Genomic DNA, 21346 nt, shown 5'->3' on the forward strand with positions numbered 1-21346 from the left:
CACGCCTTGGTGAATGCATTCCCAACTTTCTTCATTGGTCGGTGTCTGTGCATAGGAGATATTGCAAACTTCCTCTGTAGGTTGCACACTGCTATCTTCAACAACAACACACCATTCCGATAATGGACATGCAACGTTGCCAAAAGCGTGTACTGGAATCGCGACAGCAACCCTAGTTGCTGATGGTACTAGGATTGGGTCATCGGTAAAATTGGCTATACGTATGTTTACCTCATTTTTCCGCACAGTTGAAACACAGTTCGCTGTACAGAGTCCAATCTTTTCTGTAAACCCCGGTCTTCGCGCAATATACACTTCAAAGTCAGGGATGTCTTCTCCGCAGACGTCAAGGTGGTAACGACATGTGGCCCACACCTCCGACATTGGAGGGACTTCTGTGGCATCGGTCACACAAATATCTCTGGTACGTTGTACGAAAGACGACGAGAGTAATGGCACCTTAGCACGGCCCGCTGTCAACAAATTTTGGTCGTAACACACACTGCAGCGGTTCTTCTGCAGAAAATCCAAACCCAAAATTAAGTGGTGAGCGACGCCCGACGCGACATATAAACACGTGGGAACATCTAGCCCTCCCAGTTTAACATTTACAGTGATTTTCCCAATAACTGAAACCAAACTACCGTTAATTCCAGAAAAACGTTCGTTTTGGCCCAGCGGGAAGATTTTGAGGCGATCATTGTTCAACGTCTCTAAACACTTTTGGCTAATCAAAGAGACACTTGCACCAGTATCAACTAAAGCACATACCGGCTCTGAAGCGATAGAAATGTTGACAAACCGTACTAATCGGGGTTTGGTGGGATTCTCGCTCGTGTTCTGATTATTGGTAGGATTCGAAGTTTTGGGTTCGGTGTCCTTCAAACATACACTTGCTTTTGCCTCTTGGGTCACAGGGGTACCAGGTCTTTTATTGAAATTCCTGCGAGGCGTAAAACTGGTATGAAAGCCGCGCTTACCTTGCATTGGGCAAAATCTTTGCAAGTGTCCTGGTTTACCACAGGCATAACAGCGTCGATCCAACCTGTCTGCCATCTGATGTGGTGTTGGTTTCCCCAATCGCTGCACCTCGCGGCGTACAAGCTCAATGTCCTTCTGGAGCGCGGTCACAGTTTTTTTGAATTCTCGAACGCTGATGTCTGCATCCTTTTCCGGTTGTTTTGATACTGATGGACCTTGAACATCACGACGACACACGCCTAAAACCTGGGACATTTCCGGTACATGCGTGGACAAAACCATCTGAGCGGCCGTCCAAAAGTCCCGTTTATATTCCAACCGTTGCGGCAAGGACCTGGCCATGTGCTGGTCCAACATGCCAACAAAGAGTAATGAATATAAAACCTCATTTTTAATAGTCTCCTCCGTGGGATAAGCCTTGTCGCCAAGAGCTTTTAAAGCATACACAAAGTCCTTTATGCTTTCCTGTGGCAACTGCCGCCGGCCAAACAACATTGCGCGTGTTTCATGGAGGCGCGAGTGGTCAGAACCTTGCTTTAGGGCGCGGCTAATTAACTCATCGTACTTCAGTTGAAAAACATTATTGTCGTTTCCCTGAACTCGCCAGCGGAGGTCATCATCAATTGATGTCAAAAAAAGATGACGCTTCACTTCCTCACTAGCTTTCACACTCTCACAGTACGATTCAAATAAGGAAACAAACTGGCCAACATCTTGTCCCGGTACAAAGCGCGGCGGCGACAAAAACAAATTAAAAGACATATTAAGTTCTCTGAAAGCCGTGTGACCCCTTATAAGCGATAGCAGAGTCCTGGCGTGCTCGCCAAATGTAACCGAAATTAGCTTCTCTCTAAACCGGCTAACGCCCAGGTTACTCCGCACTAACGGCCTATCGCCAAGACCTGGAGTCACACGACCAAGGTGGCTAGTTTTGTAATAAAATGGAAGCGCTAATAGGTATAAAAGCGTAAAATGGTAAAAGTACGGATAAAACAACGGTTGTTTTTTTATACAAAAAGGACTTTCCACTGCACATATAGCGTTCACAACAATTACTTCTCGCCACAATAAAAACAGTGCTTTCTACTCGCCACCACCAGAGAACTCCCTGGCTTTTCGCTTATTCTTCTCGCCGCCAGCACTTACACCAATTATCACTGTCCACGTTTGCCACGCAAGCGTGACTGCTCGGGCGTATAAAAACGAGTAAAATAGAAATAATTACAAATATATTATAAAAGGTGAGTGTAAGTAAACAAAGAAAAACATGTGAGTAAAAGTGAAGGTGAAGTGAAAATACAAAAAGAAATAAAGCGTGTGAAAAACAAAACGAACAAAGACGTTTACACTTGAACCTTGTGATATACGTTTTTCGCAAGATAGTATTGGGAGATGTTTTCGCAACAGAAACGGCGTAAATGCCACGATTTCACAAATAGAAAAGGAAATATACAGGGTGGAAGATTTTCCCAAAATCGAGATTGTTCTAAAGGATGGCTTGTACTACACCTTGGACAACAGACGACTGTATGTTTTTCGTGTGCTGCAAAGAAGAGGTTACTTAAAAAAGATAAAAGTCGATTTCAATCGTTCCGGTTATTGGAATGGTCACTGTAAGTTTACGACCACAAATCAAGGAATTAAGATTCGTGTACGGGGTGACGTCACGTACCCACACTGCTCAACAGAAGATCGCCAAAGCATAAGGTGATAATATTTATGTAGCCTAAGGTTAAGGTTTTGTCACACGAGTAAAATTTGGTATTGGAATATATGTCATTGGAATCATAAATACGCATTGGCATAATGAAAGTAAATTTATACCTTTTTTTAGAAAGCGACTGAGCTTTCCGACTTCCATAACCAATATGTTACACGAGCGTTGTGCAAAATAAATTATATCAAGAATCGATTGGACGCAATTATCGGTTTGTTTTCAATGTAGAAAATCAGTAAAAGTAGATGTGAGGACATCTTCGCAAAGTAAACCTTCAAATCATTTGGCATCAGAACAAGTCAAAAGCCAAAACAAATCTGAAACAATCACGTAAGCATGTCTTTACTTAATTGTTGCAAACAGTGCAAATTGCTTGCCATAAAAAGGTGTAATTCGCAAAATATATCGTAAAATAATCGATAATCTGTTTCACTTTATAAAGTGCTTACCTCGTGTATTTGAAACAGATTTCTGACCTGGGAAGATATACTTGCCTCAATTGAAGAGAAAGAAAAATACCCTGGGTAAATAATTACTCTGTCCAAACATGATTTTGTTTTAACTTGTACAATAACAGTGACAGATGGTCAATTATAGCTGAATGTGGTGGCAATGCATCAAAAGGGTAAGTGATTTCGTATTCGCACTGTTCAACAAAGTGTAAGTCTAACCGATCCAAGCGACACATGGTCGACTACTGCTGTGCACTGTGATCCCTTGCTGCCGGTAGAGAGGTAGGACTGTCCCAATTCAACAGTCCCTTAGAAATATAAATATTTACATACGTTAATGTAACTTAACTTTGATGTCATACGAGCATTCTTTCTTCTTTGATGTCATACGAGCATTCTTTCACAGCAATTTTCGGTTACATTTTAGGAAGCTGTCTGCGCAAGAGGTTTTCTTTAGTCTTGACAATGTGTCGTGCTGCAGCGCGGAAACAGCTGATAATCTGGTCCAATCGTATGCTGAACGAGTGAACAAACAGTCACCGATACTAGTTCATAAGGTTGGGTCTGTGTACGTGGTAGCGGGAAATGACGAACACGCTAACAGGCGACTCTACATCAGCCGAGCTTTGGATTTTTTGGGTGTCACCCACAACTGCTACAAGTTTGTGGTGGTGGAAACGACCAATGAAAGCCAACTACAAATACATTACAAACTCCATTTTTTCGGAAAACGCGGAGAGTACCACCTCTGTTAAAGCATTTTCCGCCCCATTTTTGGTGGTTTGTTGCGATCGTGTTGGCGATAAGATGTTTGTATTGATTTAAAGTCTCCCCCGAAAACTGGAAAAAAAATATGTAATCAAAATTATTCGGATTAAGGTGTAAAAATTATTGATGAAAAAAAACCAAACCCGTGTGTAGCGGGACAGTTGTGTAAGAAGGAAATATTTTGTAGTTCCAACGCAGACTGAAGTGTTGACTTTGCTTTGTTCAGCTGAAGGCACTACACACATTAAATTGCAGTGTGGTTTTCTTTCATTCCCTCGCAAGAACACAATTGGTACAACTGCGGGAAAAAGAACAAAAACGCGAAGCTAAATAATAAAAACCTTGCCATTATACACTCAAGATAAGTTGTTTTGTTCCAACACGCATTTGTTGTACTGCAAGGCCTTTACACAACTCAAGATATGTTTAACACACATGTGTGTAAAGCATAATTTTTTGAAAAGTGACAGTTTGTAGTTTGACTATATGCTTGCTTGTGCACTGCTTTTATAAGAGACTGACTGTTAAACAACTTTATTCGCACGAGCTTTCGCGAGATTGATCTCGCTTCATCAGGTGCAGCAAATAACGTGTCAAATAAAATGCGGTAACAGCGCTAAAAACAAGGAAGAAAAAAAAAAAAAAAAAAAAAAAAAAAGTTTGTAGTTTATAAGTCTGGTTAGTTGGAACCTGACGTCTTGTCGAAACGGTTACCACTCTGCGTTTTCTTTTTTTTATCTCTTCGAGGATGTAACACAGTTTGCGCAACAGTGTGGGTCTGAGAGACAGCAAGCCAGCGCAGTCACCTACTGCCCGGAACATACATCGTGAAACGTGCTGCACACACGCGCTTTTATTCATCGAAAACTAAAGTTATTCCTCTCATGTTATTGTTTGCTGCTTTTTTGACTTTGTAATACAGCATGGTGCGTTACAATTTAGTGCAATAACCTACACATAGATTATACAAAGCAACTAAATACAACGCGGAGTTACACGTTCGTATCACGTGACAACTCAGCGAAGTCATGTAACGACGCTGGTACTTCCCCTGGATGGAAAGTAATATCGGCCTATCTTTTCCTATTGTGCTTGACTTCCTGATATTGGTATTACGTTCGGTCAAAAAGGCAGACATGTCTCTAATAGAACTAGCTCCATGTGATATACGATTTTCGCAAGATACTATACATAACCGATTTCGAAATGGAAAGAATGTCAACCAAACTATTTCGAACATCGAAAGTGGACTTTACAAAGTGGAGGATTTTCCGAAAATTTCTGTAATGCTGAAGGATGGTTTGTACTATACACTTGACAACAGGCGGTTGTATGTGTTTCGCGTGCTGCAAAAGAGAGGGCGTTTGGAAAAGATTGAAGTGTTTTTATTCTCGTTCTTGTTATTCGGTAGCAAGTTTACAACAAAGAACCAGGGTTTGTCCATTTCAGTACGTGGTGGTATTACATACCCACACACCTCGTCAAGTTTGCAAAACAAAGCAAGGTAAATAAAACCACATTGTTTTAAACTTATTTCAAAACGAATTCCTGCTCTATACCCCAAAATTATTTCTTTGAGAAATAATACAAATTAAAGCTATTATTTCTTTTAGTGTGTCAACAGACAGGTTTTCAAGTTTGTTGGGTGATGACCCCATGGATTCCCTTTTTTCAAGGTGCGTAGTGATATGATACGTACTGAAATGTTGAAAATGTCAAAAATGTCAATAAGATCATATCAATAATCAATCAAAAACCCAACTTGTTTGGGACATATTGTTTGCATATATAAGTGCCTGCAGCAACGCGTGGTTAGTACAATGTACTTGTGGGAAACCTGTTAAAAGCCCACAGATGGTGTGGGACTAAAACTAAACTTGAATCAGAGGGATCATATACATGAAACAGATTAACCATAGCTATCTATTTGACCATGTATATCTTTCAGTTATTTGATGTCTATAGCTAGAAGAAGATCCGAATTGAAGTCAGTGAATGAAAAGCAAACGTAAGTGTAGATGCATGTAGAAGCACATACCAAGTCTTGCTATCCGTAACTGTTTTGACACATGATGTTAATTTTGGTCCCTACACGAGTGGGTAGCTATGCATGCGCCAGACAAAATACCCTACAATTAAATGACAATCAGTCTCAAGACAACCTGTTGTATGGCACTGTTTAACTTATTCTTTCGATCGGTTCAATTCCCTTCTGTATCATACAGATCAAATACCGATAAACATAATTTTGTTTGTGTGTAAAAGTGAGAAATTGGAACCATCGACCAGCACGGAGAATTGCAACACGCCTTCCAGCAGTCGCTGTGGGGAGAACGGGCAGTCAAGTGATGGGGAGCAACCAGACCACAAAGAAAACCATCAACCAGACGAGCAAACAGACACGGATGAGCAAATCTCTCCACACGAGCAACGAAATCAAGGAGAAAATTCTATTGGGAAACAAGATCACTTTGAAAACCCATTGTTTAAAGCTGAATCAGAGGATAAGCTTGTTATACCTCCAAACTTAGATAGTAACCCCATGGGTTTATTAAATAGGTAAGTACATGTATTATTTATAAAAAAAAGTTCGGTCGATTGTTAATTTTTGTTTTTCAGACGACCAATAGAAGGGACTAAAATACTTTCAGTTGTGCAATCAGCATCAGTAACTGAAATGCGTTTAATCCCTGACAAAGAACTATCAACTCACACGGATGAATATAACAAGCCTTCCTGCAGTCACTCTATGGAAGACAAGCAATCAAGTAATGAAGATCACTCAGATTACAAACACCATGAGTCAGACGAGCAAACAGGCAAAAAGATCTATCCCAGCCTATACGAGCAACAAAACCGAGTTGAGAATGCTAAAATTGGAAAGCAACCAAAACAAGACGAGATAACCAGTCTAATCAAAATACAACATCAAGGGAAAGTTCTGAAATCTGAGATGCAACAAAGCCAAGAAAATCCACTAAACATTGGCACGCAACCGCATCAGGAAGAGCCGGAATGCAATCTGCAACCAATGGAAAATAATCAACTCGACTGCGAAATCCCGAACAAGAACATTGAGTCAAACGAACAACCAGGTCCGGAAAAGAGCTCTGATTCTTCCGCCCAACCCAATATTCAATCGAACCGTTACCCAGTTATTTATTGGCGCGAATCAAAATACGAGAAAATACGCCAAGACCTATTGCTGTCTTTAGCTGATTCCGACGATGATTTCGATGATTACAATGACTGGGGTTCCAACGCCTATATTGACTCCGACGGTCATTCCGATTACTGGTATTCCAACAACTATTATGATTCCGACGATGATTATTTGCTATATTGACTGGAAGTATGCTGTTTATTGTAAATGTATATCTCAAGAATGTATATACTGCCTAAAACATACCCGTCGTGAAAGACTGTAACTTCCTTACAAATGTTCTGAGCTCCGCAGTGGCGGTGAAAAATTAATCAGTGCAACTGCGCTGCTTGACTTTAAAACGGAAAAATATTACAACACAAACGAGCATTTGATTTGATGTACTTCATGTTTCTGTATTGCTTTATACGCTAACAGTGTTTTTGCTGTAAATAAATGCAGTTTATGTTTGTGTTACATTGTAAAATTCACCGTACAATGCTGATGTTGTTGCTGGTATGGACGTAAGGCAGAAGAAAATGTCCGGGAAATGTACACCGGCATAACTTCAGGTTGCTGCTTGTGGTTACCAACAAACTTTTATGAGTTACATGTCGTTAACCTCTGTCAAACTGCTCGCAGCACGACACCTAATGGTTTTTACGCAAAATACTCTGTGCTGAGGCAAACAAGGCATAAAGTGAGGGCGCTACTTTATTCGCTTGACTGCAAACATTAATGTAGCACAGCCAAGGCCATAAAGCGAATTTCGTCAGGAGATGCGGACGTGACGCCGGGAATTCCCCACACTCCGTATTATTCTCTTGTCGAGGTAAATAGTTCCTCATTTTAGCAACAGGTTTTCGCATGTAGGCTGGCATGGTAATGGAAGAACTTGAACCTTGTGATATACGTTTTTCGCAAGATAGTATTGGGAGATGTTTTCGCAACAGAAATGGCGTAAATGCCACGATTTCACAAATAGAAAAGGAAATATACAGGGTGGAAGATTTTCCTAAAATCGAGGTTGTTCTAAAGGATGGCTTGTACTACACCTTGGACAACAGACGACTGTATGTTTTTCGTGTGCTGCAAAGAAGAGGTTACTTAAAAAAGATAAAAGTCGATTTCAATCGTTTCGGTTATTGGAATGGTCACAGTAAGTTTACGACCACAAATCAAGGAATTAAGATTCGTGTACGGGGTGACGTCACGTACCCACACTGCTCAACAGAAGATCGCCAAAGCATAAGGTGATAATATTTATGTAGCCTAAAGTTAAGATTTTGTCACACAGGTAAAATTTGGTATTGTTATTTATAAAGACCTGATTTCTGTACAAACACCTGAGACTTTCTGTTACAGAGATACAGTCGATATGTTTTCCACCTTACGAATTAAACAAGAACCAGGAGGATATCTTCATCATAGCCACAAGTCGCCTTATTTAGGAACTTCCAATCAATACAGAATACAATCTATGCCACAATTCCAAACAACAAGGTTTGCTGTTGTTTGTTTTTGGTTAACAACTAACTCAGAACTTACTGAGCGTGTTCGCTTTGTTTCTAAACAATAGTTATTGTTTTTGTTCCAATTCAAGCTGGATAATGTCGTAAGTCGGCGCAAGTATGTGTAAATGAGGTTATCTACAACATGACTTTTATTGTTTTCCAGGTCAAGAAATGGCATAAGTGAGAACACTTTCACTCCATCTCAAAGAGGCGATCCCTTTACAAGCAAAACAGCGACGACGACCCGATCTGTCACCTCTACAGAAACTCCAATGTTTACGTAATAACCCTGATTGTTCAATTTCTGACAAACCCACATTTAGTTTGTGATATTTGTGCTCGTCCGAAACGATGCGTACTTTTCGTGAAAGTTTTGAAAACCTGTGAAAAACTAGATTAGTATTTTTGTAATCTGCACTTTAGCAATGTTCCTTGAGCAATGCAAGTTTTTAAGTGTAACCATATGTTACTTTACAGAAAACTGCTGCCCTCTGATGTTGCTTTCAGCAAAGAAAACTTGTCCAAATATTCGGCAAAACGGGTGGATGATAGAGTGAAAAATTACGAATTTCACTCAAACTTACAGTCAACAATTTCTGTGAGAAAGGTTGGTTCAAAGTACACAGCAGCCGGGTTGGAACTGACCAACAGACGACTCCACATCTGCAAGGCACTGCAACACAAAAATATTAACTCTTGGTACAGGTTTGGACCGATAGAAAGCTTGCCAGAATTTAAGAAATATAGCTTTCCAACATATTCAAAGATTAGTTTTCAGGGTGAACTTGGTAGATATTGTTGGCTGTAAATTTAGACATAAAACGCATCATTGTAAATTTTGATTCGCACGCTGCAGCATGACGACCGATTATAACAAAGGTGCAATTCTTTCTACTATGACCGTTAATTTTTTATTTGTTCACGTCTACGTTGTGTATACTTCCTTATCGTTACATGTATGTATTAGAAACTGGTTGAATGTAAGGAATTTAAATGTACATATTTAACTTCAGTTGTTGCCTGTTACATGGTGCTTTGTCAACGTTGCATGCTAGCTAACATCACTAAATAAGATCCATTTACACCTTTTGCAAACGCGTATGCATGGCAATAAAGAAAAAAAAACAGTTGCCGAGTGAAGTCTATATGACGTGGCCAGTCGTAAGCGTTATAGCAAAATATCCCAATCAAGCGCTTTAGGCCTAAACAGTCGCGTTGATCAGCAAAGGTCTGGCAACAATATCGTCCAAGGACATAATCGAAATACACGATTCTACAATAAAAATGCTGGCAAGTTGTGAATCGCATTTCACGTACATTTCAATTGGTTGAAATAATATTTACACGCGGTAATAGGATACCGCAATGTACACGCGAATCACAAGCAAAGAAGATTGCCGAGCGGTTGCGCAATCTCCCCTTCGATAGACGTCATACGAGAGGTGACTCTCGCTCTTCGGGATGGTCGTAACTTCCCCGAGGGGAATCCCCGGGGCTTTGTGCCAACGTCGTTTATATAAAAGACGCGAACGCGGGTGTTTTTGTTTGTTTGATTGTTGCAGCTGATTCGGAAATGACGCGCATCGAACTTCATCCGTGCGAAATTCGATTTTCGCAAGCCAGTATAAGCGGTTGCTTTCAGAACGAAAAGTCCGTCAACGAGACGATTGAAAATATAAAATCGGGTCACTGCAAGGTGGTGGATATCCCCGAAATTCAAGTGGTGTATCGGGATGATCAGTATTATACTCTGGATAATAGACGTTTATACGTGTTTCGTGTCCTGCAAGTAGACGGTTACTTGGAGACTATCCACGTAAAAGTGGTAAACTACGTCGAGCACAGAGACAGGTTAAAGTTCTCCAGCGAGAACGACGGAATATCTATCAAGCTCAACGGCGGCCGTACATTTCGACATACATTGCCCAAGTCTTACCCCAAATCATGGGTGGCCGCCCAACATTTTAAGGAATTTGAGTACGACCCCTACTTCGACAACGAATATGACCGTAACTGGGACATCAATCAAGATTTAGTGGAGGATTCACTCGAAAGCGACGACAATATATGTAACAAACGTGACCGTATTTAAAATAAGAAAGGGTTAGGGGCACTTGCTCCTGGCGTCAGAGTTACGCAAAAACATTGCAACATTGTTATGTTGCGAAACGACGTGTTATTGTGTTGCGTTTATCGACTGTAATTTGATAGTGGTTTCGCGATCTACATTGACATGATTGAATGGGGCGCAGAAAGCCAGTGTATGTTGTTGCATTATTGTCTCTATCCACAATTATGTTAACATTTCGGTTTTGTGTGAATATCTTGCATTGATTTGAACTTATTTTTTTCTATTTGTTTTGTACAAAGGCGCATACACATTATATTGTAAATAAACACCAACAAACGTAGTGTTGCGCAATGGAAGCTCGATACACTTCATGGAAAACCAACACGCGATGCGGTACAGACGCGCTCAGGCAAACCAACAACAGACAAATTCAACATCGAAAAGGTTATTTTGTGACGTTTAACAATACGCGAACTTTATCAAGGCAAATCTAAATATAGGGGACCGTGCAAAAATTCAACCATACCAAAGTTAGTAAATTAGATGGTAGCAGTATTTAATATTTACTCACAAACATAAACATTCATTTTTAGGTAGATCCCAGCTCGTTCTTTACCTGTAACACCCACTCAGGTACACTACCTGAGTATTTACTGTGGCACAATCTTGGTGCAATTGTTTGCTGTAGGATAGTCATTGTGTGCACAGTCTGCAGCTTTTACGGCGTGTGGATTTCGCAATGACATCAAACGACTTTTACGACCACTGTAATCGCAATTGCTGGATTTATTTATAGCTGCCAATTGTTTTGCTAGCAAATAAGGTAATTGAATTAAATCAACTTATTTTAATTCGCAATGACACAAAATAGCGAAATCTGGACAACGCTAAAAATAGGAAATCAATCTTGCTGAACCCTTCTGTTCGCTTGAATCGCATGACGAGGTAGTATAAGATACAGAGCCTTATCGGCAATACCAAGAGGATCCGGCAGACATAAAAAATCTGATTTGTTTGAACAAATATTGAAAAATAAAGACAAAAACATCCACGAAATTATCCACCAAGCAACAAGGAAGTAGTAATAGTGTTGGCGAATGCATTTGCAGCGACGTGTCTCCAAATTATGCAAATTCATTGACACTAGATGGCACAAAAGAGATCTTCATTGTGTCTGTAAAGTTGAAAGTCGGCTTCACGAGCTATTTCTTCTGATATTAGACAATATATTGTTGTTTCCACAAACCGATTAATATTACAAAAACTCTACTTTTTCTTGTAGATGTTTATGTTTATTATTTTATGTTTTATGAACACATTAGGAATGCAATCTTTTTCACAGTTCATTCAAAAACAACATTATTATTTACTGGAACAGTTCATACACGAACAATTCATTTGTCGTGATGGTCGTGTTTTATTCACTGGAAAGTGCAAAAGCGGATATCACAAGATATTCATGGCCGTTAAAGCAGAACCAAGACTGAATATCAGGCTTATTATCCAAAACTACAACTTTTTCTTACTATTTTTTCCTTGCTTAAAAAAGAACAGCACGCCCTGCAAAGCTTTACATGTGACACGTTTGGTAGCATGAACACCATTCGGATAGTAAGATGTACACGTAGGTCACATCGACTTTGAACAAATTGAAGCAGAGTCCAAAACGGAATGGCAATAAAAAAGCTCTGGTCACGATAGGTGCTTTCTGGTTGCTGAATATAAATATGCAAAGCAGAATCACGAAAACGTGACGTCAGAACGTGAAAGTTTGACTCGGGCGATTTTGCTATGGTGAGAAGTAACCTATACAAGTATGGATTCGCTGCTTTGTTTCGAAAGGCAGGCGGTGGTAGTTAATCATGGTTCTAAAGACATTAACAACATAAGAATGAGTTATATTTTTCTTCTTCTTTTTAAATTCTTTTTTAATAAATATGTTTGTTTTCTATTTAATCAAAGTATAATGATTGCAATGGATGCCTGGTAGAAAAGTGGTTACCGTGCATGGAAGAACTAAAAACGTGAAAATCCTCATCTTATTATAAGTGTGTGCTTAAGCCTGAGAAACTCCTTAAATGAAAAGATTTATTTCAATATCCGTAACAAAACTGGGCAATAATACAGTGAGAAGGATCAAGTGCTTTACATCTGACATCCATAATATAATCTGAATTGTGCTAATTATTCGAATCTTTAGACATTAATAGAAAAACAACACAAATCATTTCCGTTTCGGGAATCAAATTCACCAAAAAGTATGCATGTATACATCTTTTTACAACGCAATACCAAGCACACCAGTTGAAACTTAATGTAATTTTTTTGCACAAAAAACCAAGTGGTCTCGCGAAATCTCCCACGTTACAGCAAGAAGGTGAGACTCCTTTGAGCCAAACATCATTCTTTGAAATATGCTTGCAGTCAATTTTTGCAGGGAATTCGAAGCGGCCTTATATAACTTGGCAAGGACATCTTGGGTAAATGAAGACCAACGTAAGATCATTTTTAGTGGTTACGACGGGTAGCCGGACGAAAAGCGATTGAGACTGAACGACTGCGTGCTGGAGGGCATCTGTTTCCACTTTCTCTTCAACACCATCCGGAACTGTTTGCTCCTAGCACAGTAAACGATAAACACGAAGATGCCCTGGAGGCCGTTCACGATGCCATGAATGATAAGGAAAGGTACTTCCGCTCCCGGGATGTTGACAAGGAAGGCTAGGAGCCATGGGACTCCAAGCACAGGAAGAAGAGTAACCGCCGCCTTGAAAGTTACTCTCGCCTGGATGAGGATTCTTTCTTTCTGTATCGGAATGCTGGCCACGGAAGACGCAGGAGTCATTCCTCTCTCTCCTGACAATGTCATGACACTGGGACGAAGCTTCAAGGCTTCTTTCGACATCTTGTTTATCGCTAGGGATATTTTTACCAGGAGAACTGTTGTGGCTGCAAAGATGATGACAAGGGGAACGATAGCGGAGTAAATCATGTGATATTTAAAACCAAGCCAGCAACGGTCGTATTTCGGAAGCAAGCCTCCCTCGTGATAGCCGAGTCGAACATCCATATAAACCCCTCGCAGGAGCCCGATCGTCGCGCACAGAAGAACGTAAAGGAACGGAAAACCCCATGCCAGGCACAGAAGCCGAGGAAGCACTCTAGTAACTGAAAACTTCAGCGCTCTTTCTCCGGTCTTCAGATGAAGCACTAAACCTTCGTTGAACATCCACAATGCCGTCGATATGGTAAAATAATGAGAGAGAACGGCAAACGCTTCGCATAGCTGTGGGTTTCTCTCGTTGACTGCAACCGTGCCCATCAAAAAAAAGAAATGCAAAAGCAGTAGTGACCCGGATAAATTAATCTGAATCCACGTTCTGTCGCGGTGCAGGCGCTTGCGCAACCATAGCAACAAGGAAACTGTTAAGGTCAGTGCAAGAACTGAGATTATTTCGAGGGCGATCAGCAGGAGGTCGATCTCGGAAGGTATTTTAATGCTGGTTACCGCAAATATAACTCCAAACGAAGTGGTGTGGTTACAAAAGCATTTCGCCAAACCGGGTTCATTTCGAACCAACTTACAGCCTTTACCGGACCACGTCGGCTTATGAGCATCGCTGGTGTCATAGTAAACGCATTTCGGGGTGCTGGACAACACTTTTCTCTTCTGTTGTAGATACATGTTTGAAAGGACTCGTTCTCCAGTCAGATTAAAAGTAGTCGAGACAGGGATGCTGACTTTCTCCGCCGAACCCGTTTTGTTCACAGATTTAAACAACGACATCGAAATAACTTTCACATCTTTAGGGAGTATGGATATCTCTGAGTGCATGCGACCTGCCGCCTGTTTGTCGTTCTCATCAGTAAGCGGAAGGACTGAACTCAATCCACTCTTTTTGTAAGCTTTGCGACTAAAACTAGCTGAAACCAAAACAACATCGTCAGATATGGATGAAAAATCGTTGCTGTCTACGGTGGCGGTGTTGCCTGGATCTGGCGAGACTTCAAGTTGTATATTTTTTACATCCGCTGATGAAGTGTTGACCTTCTCAACTCGTATATACACCCCACGGTCAGGGTAGTCGTAACTCGAAGCATTGGAGTTCGGTTGGGACAGAACTGCTTCAGCGAGAAGTTTCGCTCCATTATTTTCCCAATCTTGCACAGAAAAGTTGCTCAAAATGTTGTCTATCACACCGGACACATTTTTTGCAGTGGTTGCTGTCGTTTCGTACTGAATTGTTGTTGCAGTACTCGCACTTTGTGTAGGTGTAGTAGTTGATGCATTTTCCGTTGTAATCGGTTGATGTGACCTTGTCGTAACTTCGCTTGTGGGAACAGGTGAAGTAGTTGGAGAACTGGTTACTGGTAATGTTGTCGTTGTTGAGGCCAATGTTGTCATTTCAGCTGTGGTTGTTTCTGGCGGTGTTATTGCTACAAAATAATGTAAGTTTAGAATCAGCTCGATGGGACCAAACTTATTTGAAAGCTGAAATGAGTCTTCCATGAAATGGATTAGGTGGATACGTGAGCCTAATGTTATAAACTAACGGGACGTTACTTTGAGTTTGGCAACACTCGAAATAAAGCGTTGCTTACGGTGTTAAAATTGTTGCGAGACACATTTCTTGTGCAAATAGAACGCCAATTCCAATCTTTGATTAAAAAAAATAATCACCTGGGCTTGTAGTTGTAGGCATTGGAGCATTTCGCTGGCAAATAACAAACCACGATGACTTTACGTGTTTGTCGTACCACTTTCCATAGTTGTTACTCAGGTTGGCCGATATCTGAACATAGGGTGAGTGATGGGTTGAACTTTTGTTCGTCTTTTTGCATCCGTTCGGTTCTTGTCCGATAAAGCCTTTGTTCGAGTCCGACTTCCAGTTGGTGAACCCTGTTTCAATTAGCGGAGTCCCGTCGCTCCAAACCCACCTGGGGTAATCCTTGTTTGATGAGTTTGGATACAACCAATGAAGGCAAGTATAATTATCAAGAAGCGTGTGGTTTTCTTCATTGGCGTGACTGAGGCCGATGGTATAGAAATGGCGACACGACGCCCTGGGCATGCTATCCTCTATGTGCATTTGGGTTGCATTGTCTTTGATAGTGGCCAGCGTCCCGTTCCACTCTGCGCATAAATCGACTGCCGTTGCGTAAGTGACGTTGGTTTTGTTGAAGTATCCGTACTCCATTCCATTGTGGTAACTTGTATCTCCTGGACCTGAAAGAAATGCAGTTTAAAATCAAGAGATAGAGAAAATGTTATTTAAACAACAGAAATCAAACTATTCCTGCTCATGTTTCAGAAATTACTCACAAACAGTGGTTAACGATCATCGTCACTGTAATCTATTGTTTTGAAATCTTACAGAAAAACATTTATTGTTTTTATTGTCGGTTATGGAGTTGTGTAATTGTGGCCAAGGAGGTAACGTTCAGCTTTGCTTTTGTTGTTTTTTTTTTCTTTTTACGCACAGACACTGTCGATGCCATTATGGCGAAATTAATATTTCTGTGAGATTTTCAAATAAAAGATTACACAGATGCTGATGATTTTGAGGGGTTTAAACTCATTGACCTATTTAGAAACAAATCCCTGCTTGTTAAAAGCTAATTTTATTTCTTCTTCCTTAAATGATATATGTTGGGATTGATGATACTATGTATGAGCAATAGAGTCATGCTATGTATTAACTAAGCTGCTTAATATAAATGATCTTACTTAACGGCTAATTGCATTTAAAGTTATAGGGGTTGACCGTACTGTTTAGTTGACTAACACCACCAAATCACGATTAATTTTCTGAGAATAAAAGATGGGCCCATACTGCTGTTAACAGTCTTTGTTAGCAGTCTTTTTATTCCCAGAATTATGAGCAAATCCGTCAATAGTGTTCCTACAATCAATATTGGTATTTTTATTGCACTACATTTCTGTATGCAAGTAGTATTTGGGTTACACACAACAAACACATTGAAGTTTACAATTTTTTCACGTTGTCAGGGTTGCTTATTCAAATTATTACTAGTCATATTTAAATTAACGAGTTTCTATTTGAATAAACAACCCTGACCACGTCAATTAGACGGCAAAATGTAAACATCAGGAACTTCCCATATTACAAAAGATGAAGGATTTTTGCATAAAAGCAGCGGGAAAACATGTGATACGAAAGCTACACTTGAATAAGCTCGCAGAAAGATGCCAACATGTTCAAATACCGATTTCATTGACCAGTAAAAATGAATGTCGTCTGACATTTTTTCGATGAAAAAAGCCTGCGAGGGAGAAAAGCCAGAGCTGTAGTTATAATATGCTATTTATGGTAAGAGCAAACGTTTCGATTAACTACTGTGTTCATCGTCAGTGCTGTGAGGTAGCTGAGTTGCAGCAAGACGCTTAACGGAAGCGGACAGACAACAAAGACGAGCAAATAAAAACAATACTAAGACACAGTTTCGCATCTAAGAATGCATGGATTCTGTGAAATTAAACACACCAGGTTTCTGTGAAGTTGTATCATTTCCTCCAAGTTCTTACAAATTTAAAGATTAAATACCAATACACCACCGTGCCTAAATTAGGCGAAACGCCGACGTAACCGTGACACATGGTGTAGTTTGACACGCCCGTTTCCACTTAAACGTGAAAGGAAAGCCAGAAATAGTTTTATTCGTTGGTTGTGTGTTACGTTTTCTGATTTGCACTGTCTGGGCAAAGCGACAAAAATAGCTTCAAATTTAAATACCAAGAAGGCAATCCAGAAGTGTCTAAGGCTATCACTTATAATGAAGATCATTTCTAATAGAACAGCAACATCACCACAATATAACAGTCAGTAAAAATAATGCAAGATTATTGTAAATAATAATTGCGTTAAGTTTGGCAAAGAAGACAAACAAATTTAGTAAAAATATTAGTGGTAAGTTAAAGTTTCTGTTTATCGTTTTGGATACTTTTAACGTGTTGAAAAAGATGACAACACATTTGATTTCTAAATGCAATTTGGATCCTCATGGCAGTAAGGAAATCACCTTCACATGCTGTTCGCTTGAAATAACCATTATGTCTTTTTTTGGTGGCCACACCCTTTTTGTTTTTTATATTCGTTGTTCAAAATTTTTGTGTAAAATACAATTGATTTGATTTTGATTAGGAGTAAGTCTTCACAAACGAAACGAAACATTTTTTGTTTGTTTCGGATGTAATGTATCAACTGCAGGCGGTGTAATTTCTCTGGCAACAAACAAAGTCCAAATGTCAAACTTACAGCAGACGCTAAATAAAACAAAATTCGCCTAGCCGGAACAAACTAATTCATCATCCTGTCAAATTGGCAGATTCAATTATCGCAGACGCAATGCATCTTAATGTCAGGCTAAAAGGCTCGAATAAGTTGACACGGCCGCTTAACGAAGTAAAGAAAACATGCCGTATTTGTAAACAGCAAAAGGAAAAGAACGGATACTTTAACTTGCTTACCACTTATTTGTTGTAGACAATTATGTTTTGATGTATTCGAATGCTGCATAAACTCTGATTGTGTGGCAAGAAAGTTCACATGTTTTTGCTTGTGTTGTCAACCCCCAAAAAACACACACAGGAAAATAATTCTAAAGTCCTTCGTCAATTCCAACCATTAGGTATATTTGGAAAGACGGATTTTAAAAGTTGGCAACGCCTCGGGGTTTCGGGGGACTTTGAAAGGATATGACATCAGTGTTGATGACATGAAACCAAATGACATGTTTCTAAAAAAACCTTTCTCTGGTCAAGCTTAGAGTTTCGAAACAAGGGGTCCAACAAGAAAGAAAGAAATCCTGTGATATGCGTCATCATTACTCAAACGTTCAGACAACCCACTGGCTTTTTAACTTGCGAATAGGAAGCAATTCTCGTTTACTACGTTTGTTGAGGTTGGCATGTAAAAACTCTATGCCTAAGGCTTCTTACTTTGAGTAAAACGTGTCCTCTTTTTTATGATATAAAAGTTTGCAGCATGTTCTCTATGTCATCTCCACAGAGGTTGGTTTAAGGCAAAACCTTTAGCGTGTAAAAACACATGGAACATGCAAAAAACAGCACTTTAATTTGAATCATTATGATACGCAGAAATTGCGGTCAGACATAAACTGTATTTCATGTTTTCATGGCAATTTAAAAGGCCCAACCCTGACTAACAGCGAATGAAGGAAATTAAATGGACTACATTACGCATTACTTTCACAAGAAAGACTTCAAAGTATACTATGCCTACATCAAGTCCATCATAAATTGTTATGATTGATTTCTGCATTGAGATTGGCCGTGGGGGATTTTCAACCATATTTTGTTGGTGGAAAAGGGAAAGATATCATCATAACGTTTTGCCTTGCACAGGCACATGCGTTCGATAACCTCCGTGTTTTTGCATTATGCTAACGAGTGAACACAACACAAGACCATTTCTATTAGTTTAATCACTAGTTTGCTCGCAATATGCATTTTCTGGTTAATGTACCCCTTACTTTATACGCTCTGGATTTAACGACAAACAAAGCGGATGAAGTGTGCAGAGGTGAATTGGGGAGCAGTTTAGTAAATGACCTTCATTCATTATTCAAAGCTTCAGGTATAAGCAGAAAGATCCCGTTTCCTCTCCTCAAATTAATATTAAACACGGTAAGCTGAAAACAGACGGAAACTAATTTAGTGGAAATTAACACGTGCCAATTACGCGGTCTGTGACGTCGCGTTTGACAAAAACGTATGTTTAAAAGATTTGCAAACAGGGACGCTTTGACCACAGCTTAACTACCAAACGATAACACACTTTCCAGATGACAGATACTGTCGCCAAACCGTCTGTGCGGGTTGGCGGTACTGGGCTTGCTGGCGGAGGTCTGGTGACACTTGATTTGCAAAGCACATTTAAATAACCTAATTATCTCTATTGCGAAAGAACACGTTGAGAAACTAAGGAAGTAGCTGATTTGGGTTGTAAAGGTATATAATTATATGCTTTTGACATATATTTGTATTACGGGCCTAATATCTTTTATGATTCGTAAAAATACATAGCACTCACCTTCTTGTAGTATTTTATCTAATATCACGTTATAACTCGGTTTAGAGTCGCAGGTACTTGAGTGCTTCACGTACAAACCCCACAGCAGAAGTGACGAAAGGACAGTGATAAATTTAACCATTACAGATGGATTTTCGAATAGCCTTGTTATGAGAAAAGCCTATACACGATGCGATCCTGGAAATATGAGCAAAAGGATATGGTTTCAGAGGTTGCAGAGCCTCAGGCTAAACAGATTGCGAGAGTGAGTTATTGTGTACGACATGCCGCAAGTTTTGCCTGTTTTGTTGTTACTTTTCGTCTGTTTGTTTATAGTTGCGGAGTTATGGTTACGTTCACAACAACGCAACATGAACCGTCGTTGTCCGCTCTGCGTCATGTTATTATAGTATGCCACTCATAGCCTATACTTTAACTTCATGCCTACTAAGGCGTAATATTTCCTGATCAACCAACAAAACTTTTTTATTTGAAATTTACATCCAAATGTTCCTGCGATATTTTTTGTTTAATCCACAGCTACTAAAACAGAATAGTTTCTGCGTTACTAAATCACAAAACCCTGACTGTAAAACGCGTGTATATTGTCGCAAAAACAAAAAGATAAATCAATAAAGCGCATTTAATCTTCCGGTGACCGCTACTTTCCGGCAAACGTCACAAAAAACAAGAACAAACAGCTCTCTCGTTGAACTGACATGTAACCTGATTAATTCTAATTGCATACAATCCTAAGTGAGCAGTTTGACATACAGCGATGTACGCCCCTCTATTACAATGCTGGTATCCTTGTCACGAGGTCCAGTCAAAGGCCACCATTTCGCTGTAACGCCCGACCATATGAGCCAAATCATGACGATGATCAGTGCTGATCTAGCCTCTAACAGCTTTCGATATAAAACCGCCGCAGTCCCAAACATAGCGCCTCGTTTTCATTTCTTCCGCTTACGCGCGACACGCATTGTGACGTTTTCTCGCTTTTTGCGTCAGACGCAATCTCGCGTTACGCATTGACGTACTTGTTTGCGTACATGGTATAGACACAGAGCTGGACACATTTATATCAAGAAAGTTTTAGACTTATTTCCTCACTTTTGAGCCTGAGGGAATATCACTGCGAGACGAAAATAGATTTTTTTCTTATGTCAAGTTTTGCACGCGCTCTTCCCTCTCCTCACGTCTGATTGCTTTCCAATTCAATATTAATAAAGGAGTTTTATGGAAAGTAAACAAGCATGGAATTCATTGAAAACGTTTGGGATTTCGTGCATTTCACTCTTGCGTACCAACCACATATATATTTATTCGCATAAAGAAAAATCCAATGGTCTGGACTTCAATTCGCGGAAGAATATTGGAATCGATGGATTTTATTTATTTCGAAACACTTTTGTCGTCACACGGGAAGGTCAAGTCCTCGGCGTCGTGCCTTGAAGCTATGCTTGATATGAAAAATATCTGCGGAACAAATGCCGCCTACAAGTTTTTTTTGCGAGAAATGTACGTTGTATAGGATTGCTTGCAGCAACTTAATATTATTCACGTCCTAGAGAGACATGGTTTTCAGAAGAATTTAAGTGTTTTTTTTACCCTTTTTTATTTTCTGCGTTTTCAATAACTGCCATAG

The 21346-nt window shown here is 39.9% G+C and overlaps 4 protein-coding genes across 5 annotated transcripts; 3 read left to right on the top strand and 1 right to left on the bottom strand.

Annotated features, from left to right (window-relative positions):
- The first annotated feature begins 5058 nt into the window (after window positions 1-5058).
- LOC145897473 (uncharacterized) lies at window positions 5059-7486 on the top strand. The gene is made up of 5 exons (XM_082985783.1): window positions 5059-5422; window positions 5532-5594; window positions 5867-5926; window positions 6184-6477; window positions 6538-7486. The coding sequence occupies exons 1-5, from the start codon at window positions 5205-5207 to the stop codon at window positions 7262-7264; spliced, it is 1362 nt and encodes a 453-aa protein (XP_082841909.1). The 5' UTR covers window positions 5059-5204; the 3' UTR covers window positions 7265-7486.
- A 438-nt stretch (window positions 7487-7924) lies between these two features.
- Window positions 7925-9668, top strand: LOC145897475 (uncharacterized). Its single transcript, XM_082985785.1, has 4 exons — window positions 7925-8313; window positions 8426-8563; window positions 8738-8854; window positions 9052-9668. The coding sequence occupies exons 1-4, from the start codon at window positions 7940-7942 to the stop codon at window positions 9380-9382; spliced, it is 960 nt and encodes a 319-aa protein (XP_082841911.1). The 5' UTR covers window positions 7925-7939; the 3' UTR covers window positions 9383-9668.
- A 473-nt stretch (window positions 9669-10141) lies between these two features.
- LOC145899211 (uncharacterized) lies at window positions 10142-10977 on the top strand. The gene has a single exon (XM_082987945.1). It carries the CDS (start codon window positions 10148-10150, stop codon window positions 10664-10666), a length of 519 nt encoding a protein of 172 aa, XP_082844071.1. The 5' UTR covers window positions 10142-10147; the 3' UTR covers window positions 10667-10977.
- A 1749-nt stretch (window positions 10978-12726) lies between these two features.
- LOC145897829 (uncharacterized) lies at window positions 12727-19891 on the bottom strand. Of its 2 annotated transcripts, none has more exons than XM_082986278.1 (3): window positions 19720-19891; window positions 15327-15872; window positions 12727-14971 (listed from the first exon to the last, which is right to left on the bottom strand). In XM_082986278.1, exons 1-3 carry the CDS (start codon window positions 19838-19840, stop codon window positions 13161-13163), a joined length of 2478 nt encoding a protein of 825 aa, XP_082842404.1. In that variant the 5' UTR covers window positions 19841-19891; the 3' UTR covers window positions 12727-13160. The 2 variants fall into 2 exon arrangements, with proteins under 2 accessions (XP_082842404.1, XP_082842403.1); XM_082986277.1 differs by having other exon boundaries at window positions 12727-15082.
- Window positions 19892-21346: the final 1455 nt, after the last annotated feature.

The sequence above is a fragment of the Ascidia mentula genome, chromosome 4 (assembly GCF_947561715.1).
Source record: "Ascidia mentula chromosome 4, kaAscMent1.1, whole genome shotgun sequence".
Lineage (NCBI taxonomy): Eukaryota > Metazoa > Chordata > Ascidiacea > Phlebobranchia > Ascidiidae > Ascidia > Ascidia mentula.

Bases quoted from the DNA above. Each gene is read 5' to 3' on its own strand.
- LOC145897829 (XM_082986277.1), bottom strand. From the start codon at position 19,840: ATGGTTAAATTTATCACTGTCCTTTCGTCACTTCTGCTGTGGGGTTTG. The intron at 15,873-19,719 runs GTGAGTGCTATG...CATTTCTTTCAG, and splicing joins AGATAAAATACTACAAGAAG to GTCCAGGAGATACAAGTTAC. The intron at 15,083-15,326 runs GTGATTATTTTT...ATTATTTTGTAG, and splicing joins GCCTACAACTACAAGCCCAG to CAATAACACCGCCAGAAACA.
- LOC145897473 (XM_082985783.1), top strand. From the start codon at position 5,205: ATGCTGAAGGATGGTTTGTACTATACACTTGACAACAGGCGGTTGTAT. The intron at 5,423-5,531 runs GTAAATAAAACC...TATTTCTTTTAG, and splicing joins AGTTTGCAAAACAAAGCAAG to TGTGTCAACAGACAGGTTTT. The intron at 5,595-5,866 runs GTGCGTAGTGAT...TATATCTTTCAG, and splicing joins ATGGATTCCCTTTTTTCAAG to TTATTTGATGTCTATAGCTA.
- LOC145899211 (XM_082987945.1), top strand. From the start codon at position 10,148: ATGACGCGCATCGAACTTCATCCGTGCGAAATTCGATTTTCGCAAGCC.
- LOC145897475 (XM_082985785.1), top strand. From the start codon at position 7,940: ATGGTAATGGAAGAACTTGAACCTTGTGATATACGTTTTTCGCAAGAT. The intron at 8,314-8,425 runs GTGATAATATTT...TTTCTGTTACAG, and splicing joins GAAGATCGCCAAAGCATAAG to AGATACAGTCGATATGTTTT. The intron at 8,564-8,737 runs GTTTGCTGTTGT...ATTGTTTTCCAG, and splicing joins CCACAATTCCAAACAACAAG to GTCAAGAAATGGCATAAGTG.